The sequence below is a fragment of the Lepidothrix coronata genome, unplaced genomic scaffold (assembly GCF_001604755.1).
Source record: "Lepidothrix coronata isolate B3197 unplaced genomic scaffold, Lepidothrix_coronata-1.0 Scaffold211, whole genome shotgun sequence".
Classification (NCBI taxonomy): Eukaryota; Metazoa; Chordata; class Aves; order Passeriformes; family Pipridae; genus Lepidothrix; species Lepidothrix coronata.
Window position 1 is genome coordinate 456,786 of NW_016690391.1, and position 17,354 is coordinate 474,139.

General features: G+C 46.7%; 2 protein-coding genes across 7 annotated transcripts; one reads left to right on the top strand and one right to left on the bottom strand.

Moving 5' to 3' along the window:
• Positions 1 to 2,019: 2,019 nt before the first annotated feature.
• Positions 2,020 to 9,376, bottom strand: LOC108506284 (carbonyl reductase [NADPH] 1-like). Its single transcript, XM_017833142.1, has 4 exons — positions 9,269 to 9,376; positions 7,833 to 8,152; positions 4,397 to 4,504; positions 2,020 to 3,007 (listed from the first exon to the last, which is right to left on the bottom strand). Exons 2-4 carry the CDS (start codon positions 8,116 to 8,118, stop codon positions 2,571 to 2,573), a joined length of 831 nt encoding a protein of 276 aa, XP_017688631.1. The 5' UTR covers positions 8,119 to 8,152; positions 9,269 to 9,376; the 3' UTR covers positions 2,020 to 2,570.
• On the top strand, positions 9,367 to 17,348 carry SETD4 (SET domain containing 4). Of its 6 annotated transcripts, none has more exons than XM_017833135.1 (10): positions 9,367 to 9,480; positions 10,297 to 10,406; positions 11,016 to 11,111; positions 11,976 to 12,013; positions 12,962 to 13,050; positions 13,699 to 14,128; positions 15,172 to 15,346; positions 15,797 to 15,878; positions 16,144 to 16,224; positions 16,933 to 17,348. In XM_017833135.1, the coding sequence occupies exons 2-10, from the start codon at positions 10,337 to 10,339 to the stop codon at positions 16,988 to 16,990; spliced, it is 1,119 nt and encodes a 372-aa protein (XP_017688624.1). In that variant the 5' UTR covers positions 9,367 to 9,480; positions 10,297 to 10,336; the 3' UTR covers positions 16,991 to 17,348. The 6 variants fall into 6 exon arrangements, with proteins under 6 accessions (XP_017688624.1, XP_017688628.1, XP_017688626.1 ...); XM_017833139.1 differs by having other exon boundaries at positions 9,429 to 9,480; positions 10,304 to 10,406; XM_017833137.1 differs by lacking the exon at positions 9,367 to 9,480 and adding an exon at positions 9,584 to 9,708.
• The last annotated feature ends 6 nt before the right edge of the window (positions 17,349 to 17,354 follow it).

Sequence of the window (17,354 nt, forward strand, 5' to 3'; positions counted from 1 at the left end):
AAGGCCAGGCTGGATGGGGCTTGGAGCAACCTGGGCTGGTGGAAGGTATCCCTGCCCATGGCAGGGGGTGGAATGAGATGACCTTTAAGGTCCCTTCCAACCCAAACCATTCTGGGATTCTCCCTCAGAAAGTCCCAGGGCCCTGGCACAGTGTTTATACCCAGCTGATGTGGCAGCAGGCACAGCTTCCACCCCCAAAAAGCCTGGCTGTGTCCTGCAAGAGCTGTGGCATTCCCAAGGAACTGCCTCCCCTGAGCTCCCACAATTGTGAATCCAACTCCTTCCCTGTCCCATGTCACCACAGCTCCAGCATTTCCAGGCATTTCCTCTGGCTAATAAATTCCAAAGTAAAACTGGGGAGTGACGTGCCCCCAAGAGAGAAGCAGTAAATCACATGGGGAAGTTTCCTCCAGCACAACAGACCAGAATTATTCCAGCCCTTTCCTAACCCTTAAGCTGGACACAAGAACCACTCTGCAAGAGCCAGGATCTGAGAGCAACAAAACACTTCAGACACAACAGGCACGGGAGAGAAGCAGGGAGGGAGCTGAAAACCCCCAAGTAAATAGATAATAAATAAATTTTGGTTGGACAATGCAGGCCCTGTGCAGAGACCCAGCCTGGCTCTGCTCTCAGCAAACAGCCCTTCCCTGGCACTCTGCCCTGTGCTGTGCCAGCTCTCTTCCCAGGACACATTCTCACTGCCAGTGTCAGCAGGGAATGTGTGCAGCTTCTTCCTGATTGATCTTGGGAACAGCCAGTGTGTTCTGCCTTGTTTCCACCTCCAGCAGCTGAGGTTGGATCCACCCACACAGCTGATTCTCCATCCTGGAATCCCACAGCACAGCTGCAGAGGTTGTGAGAACATCTGTCCTCTGTCCTGCTTCCTATTCATTCCACAAAAAAAATGTATTATAATCAATGTGAGCATGAGAAATGACATTGCTGACAGTGACAATCCAGCCAAAACCTTCCACTTTGCGTCCTCACCCTGACACAGAATAAGTGAGTTTAACAAACAGAAAACACTGTGAAAGAGCTTAATTTCAAATACATAAAATCATCATGGAATGGTTTGGGTTGGAAGGGACATTAAAGCTCATCCAGTGCCACCCCCTGCCATGGGCAGGGACACCTTCCACCAGCCCAGGTTGCTCCAAGTTTATCCAACCTGGCCTTGGACACTTCCAGGGATCCAGGGGCAGCCACAGCTTCTCTGGGAATTCTATCCCAGCCCCTCCCCACCCTCCCAGCCAGAAATTCCTTCCCAATATCTCATCTAACCCTACTCTCTGCTAGTTCAAAGCCATTCCCCCTTGTCCTGTCCCTCCATCCCTTGTCCCAAGTCCCTCTCCAGCTCTCCTGGAGCCCCTTTAGGCCCTGAAAAGCAGCTCCAAGTTCCTCCTGGAGCCTTCTCTTCTCCAGGCTGAGTGTTACGTGAAGTTTTACAACTTCACAAAACTCTCCAGGTTGAATTTTACACCTTTTGTAAAAAAACTTTCAAGCCTATAATTTGGCTTGAATGTTAAAAAAAAACCCCAACCAAACAAACCAACAAACCACATCAAGAAGGAACTTTACAGATCCTAGTGGATACTTAAAGACACTTAATTTGTATTTAAAACTGGAGGTACTATTTAAACAACAGGCACACACAGACTGTGGATCTTTCAGTCAGAAACTTTGCACAGGGATTTTGTAACTTAAACCAAAGGCCTGTGAGATTTTTTGGTTTTTGTTCCCAGAGAACAGATTTCCATGGGAACTTTTGGAGCAGCACTCGACCTTGTCTTCAAGCAGCTCTGGGCCATGACTCATTTGGCAATTCCTCACAAAAACAATGGCTCCTGGATCCTTAAAAGACCAACTCCTAATGACATTTTGTTCTGTGCTGATAAGCAATTCATACACCCACACATATTATTTACCTCCAGTGTCCTTCACTCCTGCTCCAGTGCACTTAATTCAGCTTTTTAATAAGGAAACTTCTGGCTGTGCAAGAAATGAACAGAGGGAGAGTTTGATTTATCAGTTCTCTGGTTTATTTTCTCTTTCTGTAGTGCAGAAATCACACATTCCAGCCACAAAGGCTGTAGAAAATCAAAATACATTTTCAAACTTCAGAAATTCTTAGTACCAGAAGAAACCAGTTGGATGAACACAAATCAGTAAGTAATTATTTCTTGACATTATTAATAAAAACAAACTGATTACATTTTTCTATTAATGGTACATCCTTGCTATTTTTATTTCCCCCTAATTTAATTTTCTTCTGAAAGTAAGGAATGTCTCTACACAGCAGTGATTCTGTTCTGGTCTTATGAGTCTCCCCCCAAAACTGGTCACCCTGAAGCCCTAAAACAACTCACTGTCCTTAAGAAACAGCCTCAAGAAGCAGCTCTGGACCTCACAAGGATCTGCTGTGCTCAGAAATAATAAGGCACCTACTTCCTCCCCCCAGCTCCATGCCTCCTGTCTCAGGGGAGTGGGAAAAGGGCTGGCAATGACATAATGAAGAGTGAAATCAGGTAGACAAGGTCAGGCACCTTCCCATTCCCACTTTGCTCAGCTCACCAGGGCCGGACAGTTTTGTCGCTCACAAACTGCCCGTGAGGAGCGTCGGCATCTGAAGGCAAAAGGGCCAAATAAACCGGGGTCTCAGCCCCTTCCTCTGGGGATTTGGTGGCCTGGGGACCTGCCATGTCTGTCCTCACCCAGCCAGGGCAGCAGGCATTGAGGAGGATGTGCTCCCCTTTCCTCTGCTCGTTCAACAGCCGGGCTTGGATCCTGGACAGGACGGTGACCCCGATTTTGGACACCCCATAGGCAGTGTTTGGCCAACCCTCTTTGTCGTGCACCCCTTTCTTGGTGTCCTCCACGAATTTGTTCATGAGCTGCACCAGCTCCTCCTCTGTGATGGTGTCACTGCGGAATTTCTGCTGGAGTTCTTGGCTGCAGCGGCCCAGGGCCGAGCAGCTCACCATGCTGGACACATTCACCACCCGGCCTGCAAAAGGCAAGAAAAACTGCTTATTTTTGACACTCCTCAAGCCCAGCACTGAGGTGAGGCTGCTCTACAGCTCCAATATTTCATGTGGGCTATTTTGCAGAACTCTGGGAAGATCAGAGTTAACTCCACGTCACACATTTCTAGGAAATCCCGTTCCAGAGGTGATTTAATTAAACCCTCAACATCTGTTCCTGGATGTATTTCAGAACAGTCTGCACTTTATGCTTGTCCTTCCCAGACTTCTAGCTCCAAAATAGCCCTTTTCTATGGCCCTGAGCAGATCAGCATCACAATACATGCATGTTGCCAGCAGGGAAAGATCCTTATTTAGTAAGTTTGGAATAAAGAAAGATAGCAAGCAGCATCTCCCTGGAGTGCTCTGTTGTTTTTGCACAACTCTGGGAAGATCAGAGTTAACTCCACGTCACACATTTCTAGAAAAATCCCGTTCCAGAGGTAATTTCAGCTGTGCACCTGCAAAAGCTCTCTATCAAATGTCACATAAGCCTCCAGGAAACAACCTCTTACAATCTGTAGGTATTTTCACAGTGCTGAGAATACCTGAAGATTTCCTAATCCCAGCACAAAAACCTGCAGTGTTCATCTGCCAGCACTTCAGTACAGAGGAGTGAGTCAGGTAATCAGTAAATCATTCATTGTCTCCAACATTATTTTGCAATTTTTTCCCTCTTTCTTGAGACTTCCCAGCTATTCAGGTGATGAACATGGGGATTTAACCTTACAAGGCACAGAAATTAATCCTTTCTGTTAATGATTTTATTAACACACTCACCCTTCACCCTTACCACAAGAGGACTAAATTGTAATTTTGGGACTGTTTACTCTTTCCCTAGCTGGCCCCCAAAATTCAATTATTCTATCTTCTCCTTCTCCACCAGGAACTAAAAATTCCCAAATTCTCTTTCATCTGCTTGACTTCTCTTCTCTTAAAAACCTGGATGTGTTTAAATGTTAGTATAAACTGCAGTTCATTTATAGCAGCAAACACATCTCAGCACCACGTCAAACTCAGCTGAAAGGCTGGTTTTAGGTACATCCCTATCCCAGTTCTGTCATCAAAATGTCCCTTCTGAAGCAAGAACAATTTATGGAGGCAGAGATCATGGACAGAACATGAGGAAGTTCTCTATGGCTTCACTTCAATCCACAACAAGAATGCAACCAGCTTGAAGGCAGATTTAAATATACACAGCAGAGACATTTTGGGGCTCAAGAAAGGCCATTTTTGGGGTCAAGAAAGCCCATCTGTCCTTACCTACAGCACAGCCCCTCTTGCTGTGGGGCAGTGTCTGACACTGGAGAGGATTTTCCCATTTAATAAGGGTCAAAATTCACACAAAACTATTTCTGTTACGTTTCACTTACCATAGGGCTTCATAAGAGGCAACAATTCTGTGCAAACATTCTTGGTTCCAAAAAAGTTTGTCTTCAGTGTGACCTCAGCTTGGACTGCAAATGGAGTCGTGTCCTGAACTTTTCATGGCAGGTGGGAAAGAGGAGGAAAAAAAAAACCCAACCAAAAATCAGAACTGTACTGGTTGAATAGAAGTTACCAAACCCCAAAAGTTCATCTTAGTTATTTTTTAAACTACCAAACCTCAAAAGTGTAGTTCATTTTTTTCCCACTAATTAGAAAACGGGCACATGATCAATTAAAATCTATAAGAAAAGCAACATAACTGATATTAATGAGAAGACCTGGCTCTGCAATATTGTATTAATGAGTTAATTATGTTTTCACCTCTTCTTAGCTGAAGGTTTTGGCTTTACCCCAGGAGAGCCAGTTGTGTTCCCTCTGCAGGGTCATTTGTCACCCCCCAGGTTGTTTGGTCTTTCTGTCTTTTATATGGAAAAGCCATGGAAAAACTGCTCTCCTGGGATGTGCTGCCCAACCTGCCCAGTGATCTGCCAGGACCCACCCACACCAGGTTCTCAGCTGGGGCTTGAAGTCACCAACACCATAAAAGCTTCTGTAGGGTTTGGTGCAGCCTGAATAAACAAACTGCCAAAAAAAACCCCCAGCCACCCCCAAAACTGAGCAGTACTTGTGTCATAAATCCCATAAATCACCCCCTGAAGTGACAGATCTGTGCTAACACGTGGAAAAGAGTAGGAATTAGCAGGCAGGAAAAGGAGCTGCCTGACCTATGGCAAAGAGTTATGGCAGTGGGAGAGCTAAAAACCTACACAGCTCCAAACTTTCGCTTCCATACCCTCCCCTCCCTGGAGAGAGGAACTTCCTTACACTCCCAAACCCACTTGGATACACTGTAACATCCTGCACTTGCTTGATTTAACAGAATTTATAACTGTTCTCAGAGAGGCTCATCCAGAATAGGACCCACAGCTCCATAAGTATTTCATCCAGGAACAGTTTTTGCTGGACAATCTGGGGTGCAGCACAAAACCAGAATGATAAAATTGAACAGCAAATCTAATCACTGACAGACTGCACAAGAAAGAAGGGAAAGCATAAATCCTGGGATGGCAGCAGCAATTTGGTGAGGCAAGAAGCAGGTTTGGGTAGAAACAATAACCTTGGGAGGAAGAATTAAAACAAAAATAGAAGATAAGCATCACAGCAAGTTCTTACAGAGATGTTACACCCTCTAAGCTTTGTGTTAGATATTTACACAGCAACAGCCACAAGAGGCTCCTTTATCACATTTCTGAATTGTGGGACATACTGCTGACTCAGAGTTGGTGTCAGCTTGAAGAAAGTCTGGGCTAAACACCTGGAAGTGATATTTTAACTGCTGCTGCAATGTTTTAATACCTCTCTATCCTGAGCACAGCCTGAAGCTCAGAATTGTATTAAGAGCTGCCTCCCATTAAACTGATCAAACACAAGCAATTTTTCTCTAAAGTAACGTGCAAAACATACAGTGAGTGGGTTTTAGAAGACCATCACTGCACTCCCACTCCATGAGAAGTTCCATCTTCAGGGGCAGGTGAGGTTTGAGCCATACTCCCTGACAGGCCTCCTTAACCCACCCTGTGAGCAGAGGAGTCAGCACAAGGCTGGGCCTGAACAGCTCCCTGTCCTGAGACAGGCAAAGAGACTAAAACCAACCAAAACCAACCAGAAAACAGGGTCACAGAATGGTCTTGGTTGGAAGGGACCTTAAAGATCATCCAGTGCCACCTCCTGCCATGGGCAGGGACACCTTCCACTAGCCCAGGTTGCTCCAAGCCCCGTCCAACCTGGCCTTGGACACTTCCAGGGATCCAGGGGCAGCCACAGCTTCTCTGGACACCCTGATAGGGAAGAATTTCTTCCCAATATCCCATCTTAACCCTACTCTCTGTTAGCTGGAAGCCATTCCCCCTTCTCCTGTCCTGCCACTCCAGGCCCTTGGAAATAGTCTCTCTCCATCTTTCCTGGAGCCCCTTCAGGCCCTGCAAGGCCACAATCAGGTCACCCCAAAGCTTCCCTTCTCCAGGCTGAACAATCCCAGCTCTCCCAGCCTTTCCTCCCAGCAGAGCTGCTCCAGCCCTGGGATCCTCTTGGGGCCTGCTCTGGCCTCTCTCCAGCAGCTCCATGTCCTTGCTGGGCTGTTCCCCAGGGCTGGAGCAGCTCTGCAGGGGGGTCTCACCTAAGGGGGCAGAGGGGCACAATCCTCTCCCTAGAACAAGTAGTCAGGCTTGTGATTTGCTTTATCTAACATGATCTTGACTTGCTTTTATAAACACTTACAAGAAGAATGCACTTTCCCACCTTAAAACTGCTGTGTGTTGCTCACTTTCCCTGTGTTCCTGTCCACTGGGAGATGAAATGGTTACATTCTTGCTCAGAACAGCAGGGTTTAGGTTAACTGGATTACAGGTAACTGAATAGCCTGAGAAAGTTTTAATGGCCAGTCTTCGAGAGCGAAGATTTGGGAAGGGTCATTAACCCTTCGAGCCTGCGCAGTGGATTTTTTAGGTGAGACACAGCGTGCCCTGAACTGAGCCCACCCTTTAATCCTGAGGTTCATCTGCCGGGGCCAAGCACGCTTGGACAGTGGCAGTGAGGGTCTCAGAACGTAGGTTTGTTTAGAGTGACCTTCTCTCAGATGGATTGCCACACAGGGCAATCTCACCACAAAGGTGAGAGTCCTGCACCCTAACCACTAGACCACTAGAGGCCCCGCCTGAGAAAGTTAGAGATAACAGAAACCACCCAGGGCCAAAGTTTCTTTTTTATCAGCTGGATGCCTTGATGAGGTAACACCCAGAACAAAGTATGAGGCTTGTGGGAGAGAAAACACAGATCCCCAAGGAACACGGGCTGATATTCACCCTCAGGACGGGCTCCCATGGCCCTGGTGAGACTCCTGGGCACTGAGGCAATTATCTCAACTCCACTCACATGCACTGCGTGCCTCAAGTACTTCCATGCTCCCTGGGTGATGCAAACACAGCACTCCAGGGAAGCATGTTTACAGAATCACAGAATTGCTGAGGTTGGAAAAGACTTCCAAGGTCATGGAGTCCACCCTGTGCCTAATGCCCACCTTGTCCCTCAGCCCAGAGCACTGAGTGCCACGGCCAGGCCTTCCTGGGACACCTCCAGGGCTGGGCACTCCAAACCTCCCTGGACAGCCCCTGCCAAGGCCTGACCACCCTCTCCAGGAAGAAATGCACAGGCACAGTCAGCCCAAGAGATCCCAGAAGACCCATTTCACATTGTCCTCAAGATAGGAAGCCTGCCCAGCCAAAAGTGCAGCATGCCACTGGCATACAAATATCAGCTGCATCCACAATCCTCTCCACACAGCTTGGCAGCACACAGGCCTATCCCAGACAGAGCCCTTCCTACCTTTGAAGGCGATGCCCGCGTTGTTCACCAGCACGTTCAGCCCTCCGTATTTCTCCTTCAGGAAGTCCCGGAGGGCTCTGATGCTCTGCAGGTCATCGACGTCCAGCTGGTGGAAGAGGGCCCGGAGCCCTTCCTGCTGGAGCTTGGCCACTGCCTCCTGCCCCCGGCCGGGGTCCCGGGCTGTCAGGTACACATCCCCCGGGAACTGCTTGCACAGGGCCCTCACGATGGCAAAGCCAATGCCTTTGTTGGAGCCCGTCACCACAGCCACCGGCACGCTGGACATGGTCCTCCCCGGGTGTGTGCCCAGGTGACAGCAACTGCCAACAGCAAAGAAACCTTCACTCAGATGGACAAAGGCGGATATCGAAAAGGAATTAAAGTCAGGGAATGGTTTAGGTAGGAAGGGACCTTAAAGACCATCTAATCCAACCCCCCACAACAGGCAGGGACACCTTCCACTAGACCAGGTTGCTCCAAGACCCATCCAACCTGGGCTTGAACAACACCAGGGGTATGGAATCCACAACTCTTCTGGCCAATTAAGTGTTTTTTTCTTTTTTCTTTAAAATACTATTTCAAATTCCAGCTTGAATTATGTGAAGCTATATTACTTACTCTAACTTCCTGAAGTAGCCCGAGGTGTCCACAGAGAAATACACACCCAGTGCTAAAAGTTTTGAAGAAAACCCAGCCAGTGACTGGGCAAAAAGAAGAAAAAAAGGTCTTTACCAAAGAAAGTCAATGATTAATTTTTAGTATTGAATTAACTTTTGGTGGGAGTAAACTCTTCCGCACTTACACCTCACAGAAAGCCCATTTCCTTCTTTTGGGAATATTTCAACTGGTTCAGCTGAAAAACTCAGGCTCAAAACCTGAGCAACTTGGTCTAGTGGAAGGTGTCCCTGCCCATGGCAGGAACTGGATAAGCTTTAAGGTCCATTTCAACCCAAATCATGGAAAAAAAAACACATAAGGAAGGAGCAGCTTGATCTCAAAGTGCCAGGTGGGAGAAGCAATTACAGGATTTTCAGAGGGAAAGGGCAGAGCACAGGCTGACAATGTTTATACTGTCGAACACACCATCACCTCTAGACAGAACGCCTGCTTGCTGTTTTTCAAACAGATACGGCGCGTTTAAAGAAGATGCATTTCCCGCATGAAAGCAAGTTTAAAACGCTGTTTTTACATAATTCCCACCTCTCTTCCCATCTCGCCTGTAACTAACCCCGCGCGTGGATGACACCCCAACCAGCTCCTGCCTTCCCGGAGCCAGGAGCCCCCTTCCCACCTCACGGCGAACGCGTTTTTCCCTCACTCCCTCAGGAGCGGGTCCCTAACGGGGAGGGCACGCCCGGGCCGCCATGAGCCCCGACCCCCTCAGGGCACCGCGGTCTGAGGGACCCGGGGAGGGCTTTCAGCACCTCCTCACCCACCTCCAGCACCGCGGGTGCCTTCCCTCTCGTCCCTCAGCTCCGCACAGCGAGGAAACCACACACTGTTCCCCCCAAAAACCAGACGATCGCACTACCGGGGAAAGGAGACGCGAACGCCCCTAAAATGGCGGAGCAGCCCCGCCTCCGGGGCGGGAATGAACCCGCCGTGAGGGGAAACCAAGCGATGTCGGTGCCTGTGCCCTGCCCAGCAGGTGGGTTTGGAGCACCGGGAAGCGATTCCAGCCCGGGAGGGCCTCGGGAGCGGCAATTTAGGTTGCCAGGGGAGGGTGCTGTTGGGTCTGCCGCGGAGGGTGCGCGGGGTACGGGGCGGTCCCGGAGCGGTCGCTTCCCTTGGGAAGTTCCCTCGCAGCGCCGCCTTGGAGTTTTCCTTCTCTCCCGTCTCTCACGTCCCGGGGGGTTGTGCTGAGCCGGGAATGGAGGTGGTGTTAGCACAGGCTTCCCAGTTCGAGGGGTAGGATGCGATGGGGTGGTGTTGTCCAGGAGCCCGACCGCCTGTGGGTGCTCCCGGTTCCCCGCCCGGCCTCCCTCCTTGCAGGGAAAACCTGCGCTCCTGAGGGTCAGTTCAGGGCGCTTTTGGCAAAGCGAAGGATATTGGGAAAAGGTTCTTCCCGCAGAGGGTGGTGGGCACTGACCAGGCTCCCCAGGGCAGTGGGCACGGCCCCAAGGCTGCCAGAGCTCCAGGAGGGTTTGGACAACGCTCTGAGGGACAGGAGAGTGTTGGGGTGTCCTGGGCAGGGCCAGGGCTTGGACTGGATGATCCTTGGAGATCCCTTCCAACTCAGGATATTCCATGATTCTGGGAAAGATGATGCAGTGCCACCCCCTGCCATGGGCAGGGACACCTCCCACAATCCCAGGTTGCTCCAAGCCCCATCCAACCTGGCCTTGGACACGTCCAGGGGCAGCCACAGCTTCTCTGGGAATTCTATCCCAGCCCCTCCCCACCCTCACAGGGAATGAAAAGTACTTTAAATATTTTTAAGCATTTTTTTTTTTTTTTTTTTTAGAATTCAGGTTGTCTAAATAAGGCAAAATCTGTTGCTTGATATGAAGAAAAACAGAGGTCGGACAGGCCGGAAGAGAAGAAGGAAACACTCGCAGAGTTTTGTGGATGGAGGTACTATCCCTGAAAGTTAAATGATAAAATAAACCAATTGCTTTTCAAGGTATCTTTCTATGGTTTATGTTTGCAAACACCTTCGTGTTTTTTTGCTCTCAGGCACGTGGTTGGATTGTTGGGATTGTCCTGGGCAGGGCCAGGAGTTGAACTCAATGGTCCTGATGTGTCCCTTCCAACTCAGGGAAGGGATTTGCAAAGGAAGGGATTTGTTCTATGATTTGCAAAAGCCTTTGTGTTTTGAAAATGATATTAATAAATGTTACATTTTTTTTAATATACAAATATTGTAGCATTAGCTTACAGTCACCAGCACAGCATGGTGAATATTGTGAGCTCTCTTTTCTGGCTCATGACAAGTACTACATTATTCTTAAATTCCTTGAATATACTGAATAACTCACACAATTCTGAGACCTCTCAGTGCCTAGAGGCCCAGAATTTAGTAAGTTAGTTCTAGGGGAGCCTTTCTCGCTATTTTTTTATGCTTTAAAATGTCTTAAGATTTTGCTTGTCTGACTATACAGTGAAATTTTTTAATTTCCTTTCTTTTTCAACAGGAAATTATAGCCTTTTATAGCATTAATTTTTTTTAAAATTTATTTTTAGTGAACTGCAGTCACAAGCTGGAGTACATTAAACTTAAGAAGTGGCTAAAAGACAGAGGATTTGAAGACAGTATTTTAAGGCCAGCAGAGTTCAGGGGTAATGTTTTAATTCTTTTATTGCTGGTACAAATTTCTGATTCTTCTAAGAACGGTAGATTCCTGATGTAAGCTTTTTACACCTGGGTGGCATCAGGAAAAAAGCCAGTTACTGTTAGTCTTTTATGGATTTTTGGCAAATGCACATGAATGTCAATTTAACAGAAACAAAAGTTGCACACCTATGATGAATTCCTGGTAAAAGCTGAAATTTTAAGTGTTAGTAGCACAGTTTTAAAGAAGTGCTTCTGTGTTTCCAGCATTGGAACCTAACCTTGTTATCATTTGTTCATCTTTTTTTTTTTCCTCAAGCAAGTTCAACAGATCTCGTGATGCCCATAAATAAATTCTTTTAGAGCTGGGATTCACTTAGTAATGTTGACAGTAAAGGTATATACAGGTATTTTTTTTCTCTTTAAGTAGGTTATGTTTCCAAATTTTTTTGCAATATTAATAGAGAGTAGAAAGAATAGAATGAATCAGAGAAAAATATTGTGACTAGAAATTATAAAGTTTAGTTAAAACTCTGAAACCAAGAACTGCAGCTGGTGATGATAGATAAGTTTGAAGAAAAAATTGAGAAAACCAAGTGGAATAATTGCTAGAACTGAGAGAAAAAGGAGGTGAATAATGGCTAGAACTGAACAGCAAGTGCTGCAGGGGATGCAGGGAGAGAATCCTGAGAAATAAAGAGAGTTGGAGAACAAAGAAATTAAATATATGTATGGAACAACCCATAACTGGCTTTTATGACTTGGAAGAGATAATGTCTGTTCTTTTAGAGCTTTTCCTTGCTGACCTGATCGTAGATTCCTGATTTCACATGTATACATGTATTTACTTGTGCTTTTTGTTCCTGCCTCAGAGACAGGAAGAGGACTGATGGCAACAAAAGCTCTTCAGGTCAGTGATGTTGGTTCTGCTGCAGCATCTCCTCAGGTTCTTTTGAGGTGGAATGAGTTTTTGCAAGAAGCAAAACTCAGAATTCCGGACAAGGTCTTCCCAACCCCTGTTGTGAATGTAATTTCTGGCCTCTGACCTTCACTTTGAAGCTTCTGTGTTGGTAGATTAATTAATGGGAACATCATTTCTCAGGCATTTCCAGCAGGAAAGGGGAATAATAGAAAAAAATTCCTTGCCCTGTGGATATTGGAACTCTGACTGACAAAGCTTCTTGGAAAATAGGTTTGTTGGAGAAGTTTCCTAAGTGGTGTGAGGACAGTAAATGAAATAAGGGTGAATCAGAGCCAGGATCTTTGGCAGAACAGGGAGCAAAGCAAGAGGTGGGAAGGAGATGCAGTGGGAAAGCCACGTGCAGAGGACAGTGTGTGTTCTCATCCTGCCTCAGGTTGAGACCTCAGAAGCCAGAGGTTTCCCCCAGTGCTGGGAGCCTGCAGTGAGTGCAGAGCACTGAACCCAACTGGGCTGGAACAAGACAGGGAAAAACCAGGAGATGAATGGGAAGAGCACTGAGTGGATCCATGTGCTCTCCCTGCAGCAATGGGCACACGTGGCTCCAGCCAGGCATGAAAGCTGATTTACCCCCAGCAGCCTGGCAAGCAAGGTCAGGGTGGACATGACCTAAAGCATCCCTGCCACGTGCTGCTTGTTGATGGAAATTCAGCTGTTTGTGAGACCTGATCTAGAATATATCTCAGTGCAAAGAAAGGGAGCAGCCAGGCACAGACTTTCTGTGAACAGTGATGGTTTGTACTGGCTGCAGTTGTCCTCCTTCCCTGGGCTGGGACTCTCCAAACCCTCCCAGTTCCCGTGGGAGTATGAAATGAGTCACTTACACTTGACTTTTACTGTTCTTTGTGTGTGATTATTGTTTTTTCCCTTCCCTCAAAGGCAGGGGATCTCATTATTTCACTGCCTGAGAAGTGTTTACTCACCACAAGCACTGTCCTTAGGAGCTGCCTGGGAGGATACATTAAGAAGTAAGTGAAAAGTGACACTTGATGGACAAGTTGACCTGGAGTGTGGGTTGTTCATTGGTAGATGAATCATCTGAAGTGGTGGGAGAGCTTTAAACTGCATTCCCTGAGTGGTAACTATTTCCTGTGGCCTTTCATGGGTGTGGAATGCTCAGATAGGAAAGGTTTGGGCTGAAAACATCCCCTTTTAGCTCAGCAGACTAAAGCACAGACTGGAACTTGACCTGCCTCAGAGCCAGCTTGGACCTAAATGTCACTTAGGAAGGATTTCTTGGGAATTTGTGAATAAGCTTCAGTAGGAGAAGGAAGATAAAAAGGGGTTGCAGAGCAGTCACATGAACATGGCCTTTTAGAAAATTCAGAACAAAGTCCTATGCTGGACATTGAGTCCTTGTATATCCTAAAAAACCCCACCCCACCCCCCCAAAAAAACAACCCAAGGGGTGAACCTGACGTTGTTATTCCAAACCAGCTTTTATTGCCCCCTTTGAAACCATCCAAAGGGCTTGGAGGTGAACTACAAAGCAGTTTAAAATAGAAGCTTTTTATGACATCTAAAAGAACCCTTAGAGAGATAAAACACCCAATTCCCATCTCACCTCTGAGTATCTGCTGGGTTGGCATTTTTATTTTTCCTTTCTTTTCTGATAGCTGGAAGCCTCCTGTATCCCCTTTGATGGCACTGTGCACGTTTTTAATAGCAGAGAAACATGCTGGGCAGAAATCCCCCTGGAAGCCATACCTGGATGTTCTACCCAAGACTTACACTTGCCCTGGTTGTTGGGAACATGATGTAGTGAACCTCCTTCCAGAACCTTTAAGAAAGAAGGCTCAGGAGCAGAGAACAACCATCCACGAGCTGTATTTGTCTTCCAAGGCTTTTTTCTCTTCCCTGCAGCCTTTGTTTGCTGAGGACACAGGAACTATTTTTACCTACAGTGCTTTGGAGTGGGCTTGGTGCACTATTAATACCAGGACAATATACATGAAACATCCACAGAGGGAATGGTTTTCTCTGGAGCCAGATGTTTATGCCCTGGCACCGTATTTAGATCTGCTAAACCACAGTCCAAATGTTCAGGTGAGAAACTAAAAATGGATCACTTGATTTCTTTATTTGCAGATGCACTGTCTCAATACAACAGGCATTTATGTGATGGATTAGGAGGGTGTGGAGGTCAGGGAAGGATCTTCCAGTGGGAAAAATGTCAGTTTGGGAGTGTGTAAAGGGTGAGGACTCACGGGTCATAAATACACTGGAGTTTGGTCTTCAGCCCAAGGCAGTTGAATAAGGATAATTGTGGTAAAGATCACCAGGAACTGGAGTGACAGGACAAGGGGGAATGGCTTCAAACTGCCAGAGGGCAGGGTTAGGTGGGATATTGGGAGGGAATTCTTCCCTGTGAGGGTGGGGAGGGTCTGGGATAGAATTCCCAGAGAAGCTGTGGCTGCCCCTGGATCCCTGGAAGTGTCCAAGGCCAGGTTGGACGGGGCTTGGAGCAACCTGGGCTGGTGGAAGGTGTCCCTGCCCATGGCAGGGGGTGGATTAGATGATCTTAAAGGTCCCTTCCAACCCAAACCATTCTGGGATTCTGTGATTCCACGATTCAAATTCAGTTCATGCAGCAACAGGGAGAGCCCCTGGGTGAGATTTGCACCCAGGGGAGCTTTTGGGAAGGGCCATTTGTAAACATGACCCTGCTCTGCTTCCCTAAAAGGCTCAGCTCCTGCCACAGATTCCAAGTTATACAGTCCCTGTGTTCACCTCTCCCTGAAGCTTCTGAGCAGCCTTAGGGGAGTGTGGAGAGCAGTTCCACCTTCTGTCAGGGACTGAGAGCCAACACAGAGCTGGGACAGCACAGGAAGGGCCAACTCTGCGCAAAACCATCTTTATTTGTAGATTTGGAGCCTCTCTAATAAATCTGCCCAGTGGGTGGCACATGCTGCAGGCCAGGGCTTTGATGTTTGTTCTTCACACTCGTGGGCTGCCTCCTCAGACCTCTGAAACACTTTTCTTCCAGTGTTAGAGAAATGTTCACTACTTTTGGATCTCAATATTCGAGGTTTGGTTCTTTTTTTCACCCTGCCATGTGTAAAACCTTTTCTTTTTTTAACTCCACCTAGGTGAAGGCTGCCTTTAATGAGCAGACAAGGAGCTATGAAATTTGGGCAAATTCCCAGTGCAAGAAATATGGAGAAGTTTTTATCTGCTATGGACCTCATGATAATCAGAGGCTGCTCCTGGAATATGGATTTGTTGCCATGGATAACCCTCACAGCAGCGTTTATGTCTCATCAGGTTGGATTTACAGATTGTCACTGAAAGCACTTCCAAGAAGTGGAATAGGCTGTGATACCTCTGCATGGAATTTAAGGACTGGAGTTTTAAAATTGAAAATGCTCTTTGTGAACATTTTCTTTTACAAAGTTGTGACTCTTAGCAGAATCTATGTAGAAATTCCAACTGGATGTCTAAGGTTTTACCATTGACTTGAGGATTGAAGTCCTGATCCTCACAAACTGAAGTTGCTGAGGGTGGTTCAGAACTTCAGTTTGAGTCAGGATTTTTGCTTTAAGGACACAAAAAGCACTTTTGTTCTGTGAAATTTCACTAAATTGTAGCAGGTTTTTTTGTTTCTTTGTTCCTTTCAACCTTGAAAAATATGGTTGCAGTGTTACCTCAGAATTGATGATTGTGCTTTATTCTATGTAGAATTTCTTTAAATATCTAAAATGTATTTTTATGCAGACACTCTCCTCAAATATCTTCCACCACTGGACAAGCAGAGAAAGGCAAAACTGTCCATTCTAAAGGATCATGATTTCCTAGAGTAGGTATCTGGAGTTCTTTGTTTCCTGATGAGCTTTCTTTTCAGTATTTTCTGGGAGGCAAATTTTGCTTTTAGTATCAAAATCCTGCAAAAAAATAATTATTTGTTTGTTTGTTTGTTTGTTTTTTAACAAACTAATATGCTTGTGAGAGGATGTGGAAGTTGTAAACACCAGTATCAAAGCTTGAGATCTCCCCTTGTCAGGAAGAAAACTGTCACACTGTAAAAGCTGACTTATACTTTCTTATCACTTTGGACTTTTTAGAAACCTGACCTTTGGCTGGGATGGACCATCTTGGAGACTCCTCACAGCCCTCAAGTTGTTAAGCCTTGGAGCAGATGAATTGTAAGTTTTAGCACTCAGAGTATTCAGTCCTTGTGCCATTTTCTTCTGTTTCACAGAATCACCAGGGTTGGGTGAGACCTCCAGGGTCATCCAGTGCCACCCTCACCCAGCACCACCACAATCACCCCCAATCCATGGCCCCAAGGGACACATCCAGACACCTCTGGGACACTCCCAGACACGGGGACTCCACCACCTCCCTGGGACACTGATTCCAAGGCCTGACCACTCCTACAGGGAAAAATTGTTTCTAATCTACAACCTGAACCTGCCCTGGTGCAGTTTGAGGCCATTTCCTCTCCTCCTTTCCCTTGGACATGGCAGCAGAGCCCGACCCCCCTCCCTGCCCCCTCCTGTCAGGGAGTTGGGGAGAGCAATGAGGTCCCCCCTGAGCCTCCTCTTCTCCAGATAAACCCCTCCAGCTCCCTCAGCTGCTCCTCACAGGACATGTTCTCCAACCCCTTCACATTTTCCAGCCCCTTCACATGTTTTCTGGACCCTTCACTATTTGCTCTTTGCTGGCTGGGTGGGAATCCTGGGATAATGGGATTGGATCTCCTGTGTTGTCTCTCATTGACTCCAGGTGAGAAGTGAAAAGAAGAAAGGCAGAGAACACCATAAACTGTAAAATCATTGCCTCTTCTGCTTTGGTCTTTTGCTTTCTTGTATTAATAACTCCACCCCATTGTTTTCCTTTTCTATTTCAAGATATTCCTTTAAGGTTCAGTCTCCAGACCTTTTTCCTGTCGGTTTGATGCAATTTTAAATGATTTCTTTGATTCATGTGTTCCATGGGTTGCTGTTGAAATTCTGGGGCTAATAAATGACTGAAATCCATCTGCAGTGACTGTCAGGGCAGTTTGATCATTTATTCCAAATGGCAAATCTGCCTCAGACAGCAGGGATGGAAAATGCTTACCTGGGCATTGCTTGGAACAGTAAATAATTAAAACCAGTTCTGTTGTTCCGAGCTGTTTATGCTTTGAAGCTTCATTGCTGAGGGGAATAAGTTGATGTAAGAACTAAAAAAAATCCCTGTGGTTACAGGCCCAGGTGAGGGGAAGTTTAGGAGAAGCACATGTTTTATCCCTGAGCTGGGAATTGCAGCAAATCACTGCGTGGGGTTCAAA

What these genes read in the sequence shown, in the direction of transcription:
- LOC108506284 (XM_017833142.1), bottom strand. Translation starts at nt 8,118, where the DNA reads ATGTCCAGCGTGCCGGTGGCTGTGGTGACGGGCTCCAACAAAGGCATT. An exon ending in CGCGGGCATCGCCTTCAAAG is followed by an intron (nt 4,505 to 7,832) that starts GTAGGAAGGGCT and finishes TGCCATGAAAAG; the next exon opens with TTCAGGACACGACTCCATTT. An exon ending in GCCTCTTATGAAGCCCTATG is followed by an intron (nt 3,008 to 4,396) that starts GTAAGTGAAACG and finishes TGCCTTTTGCAG; the next exon opens with GCCGGGTGGTGAATGTGTCC.
- SETD4 (XM_017833135.1), top strand. Translation starts at nt 10,337, where the DNA reads ATGAAGAAAAACAGAGGTCGGACAGGCCGGAAGAGAAGAAGGAAACAC. An exon ending in AAGGCCAGCAGAGTTCAGGG is followed by an intron (nt 11,112 to 11,975) that starts GTAATGTTTTAA and finishes TTCCTGCCTCAG; the next exon opens with AGACAGGAAGAGGACTGATG. An exon ending in TGGCAACAAAAGCTCTTCAG is followed by an intron (nt 12,014 to 12,961) that starts GTCAGTGATGTT and finishes CTTCCCTCAAAG; the next exon opens with GCAGGGGATCTCATTATTTC.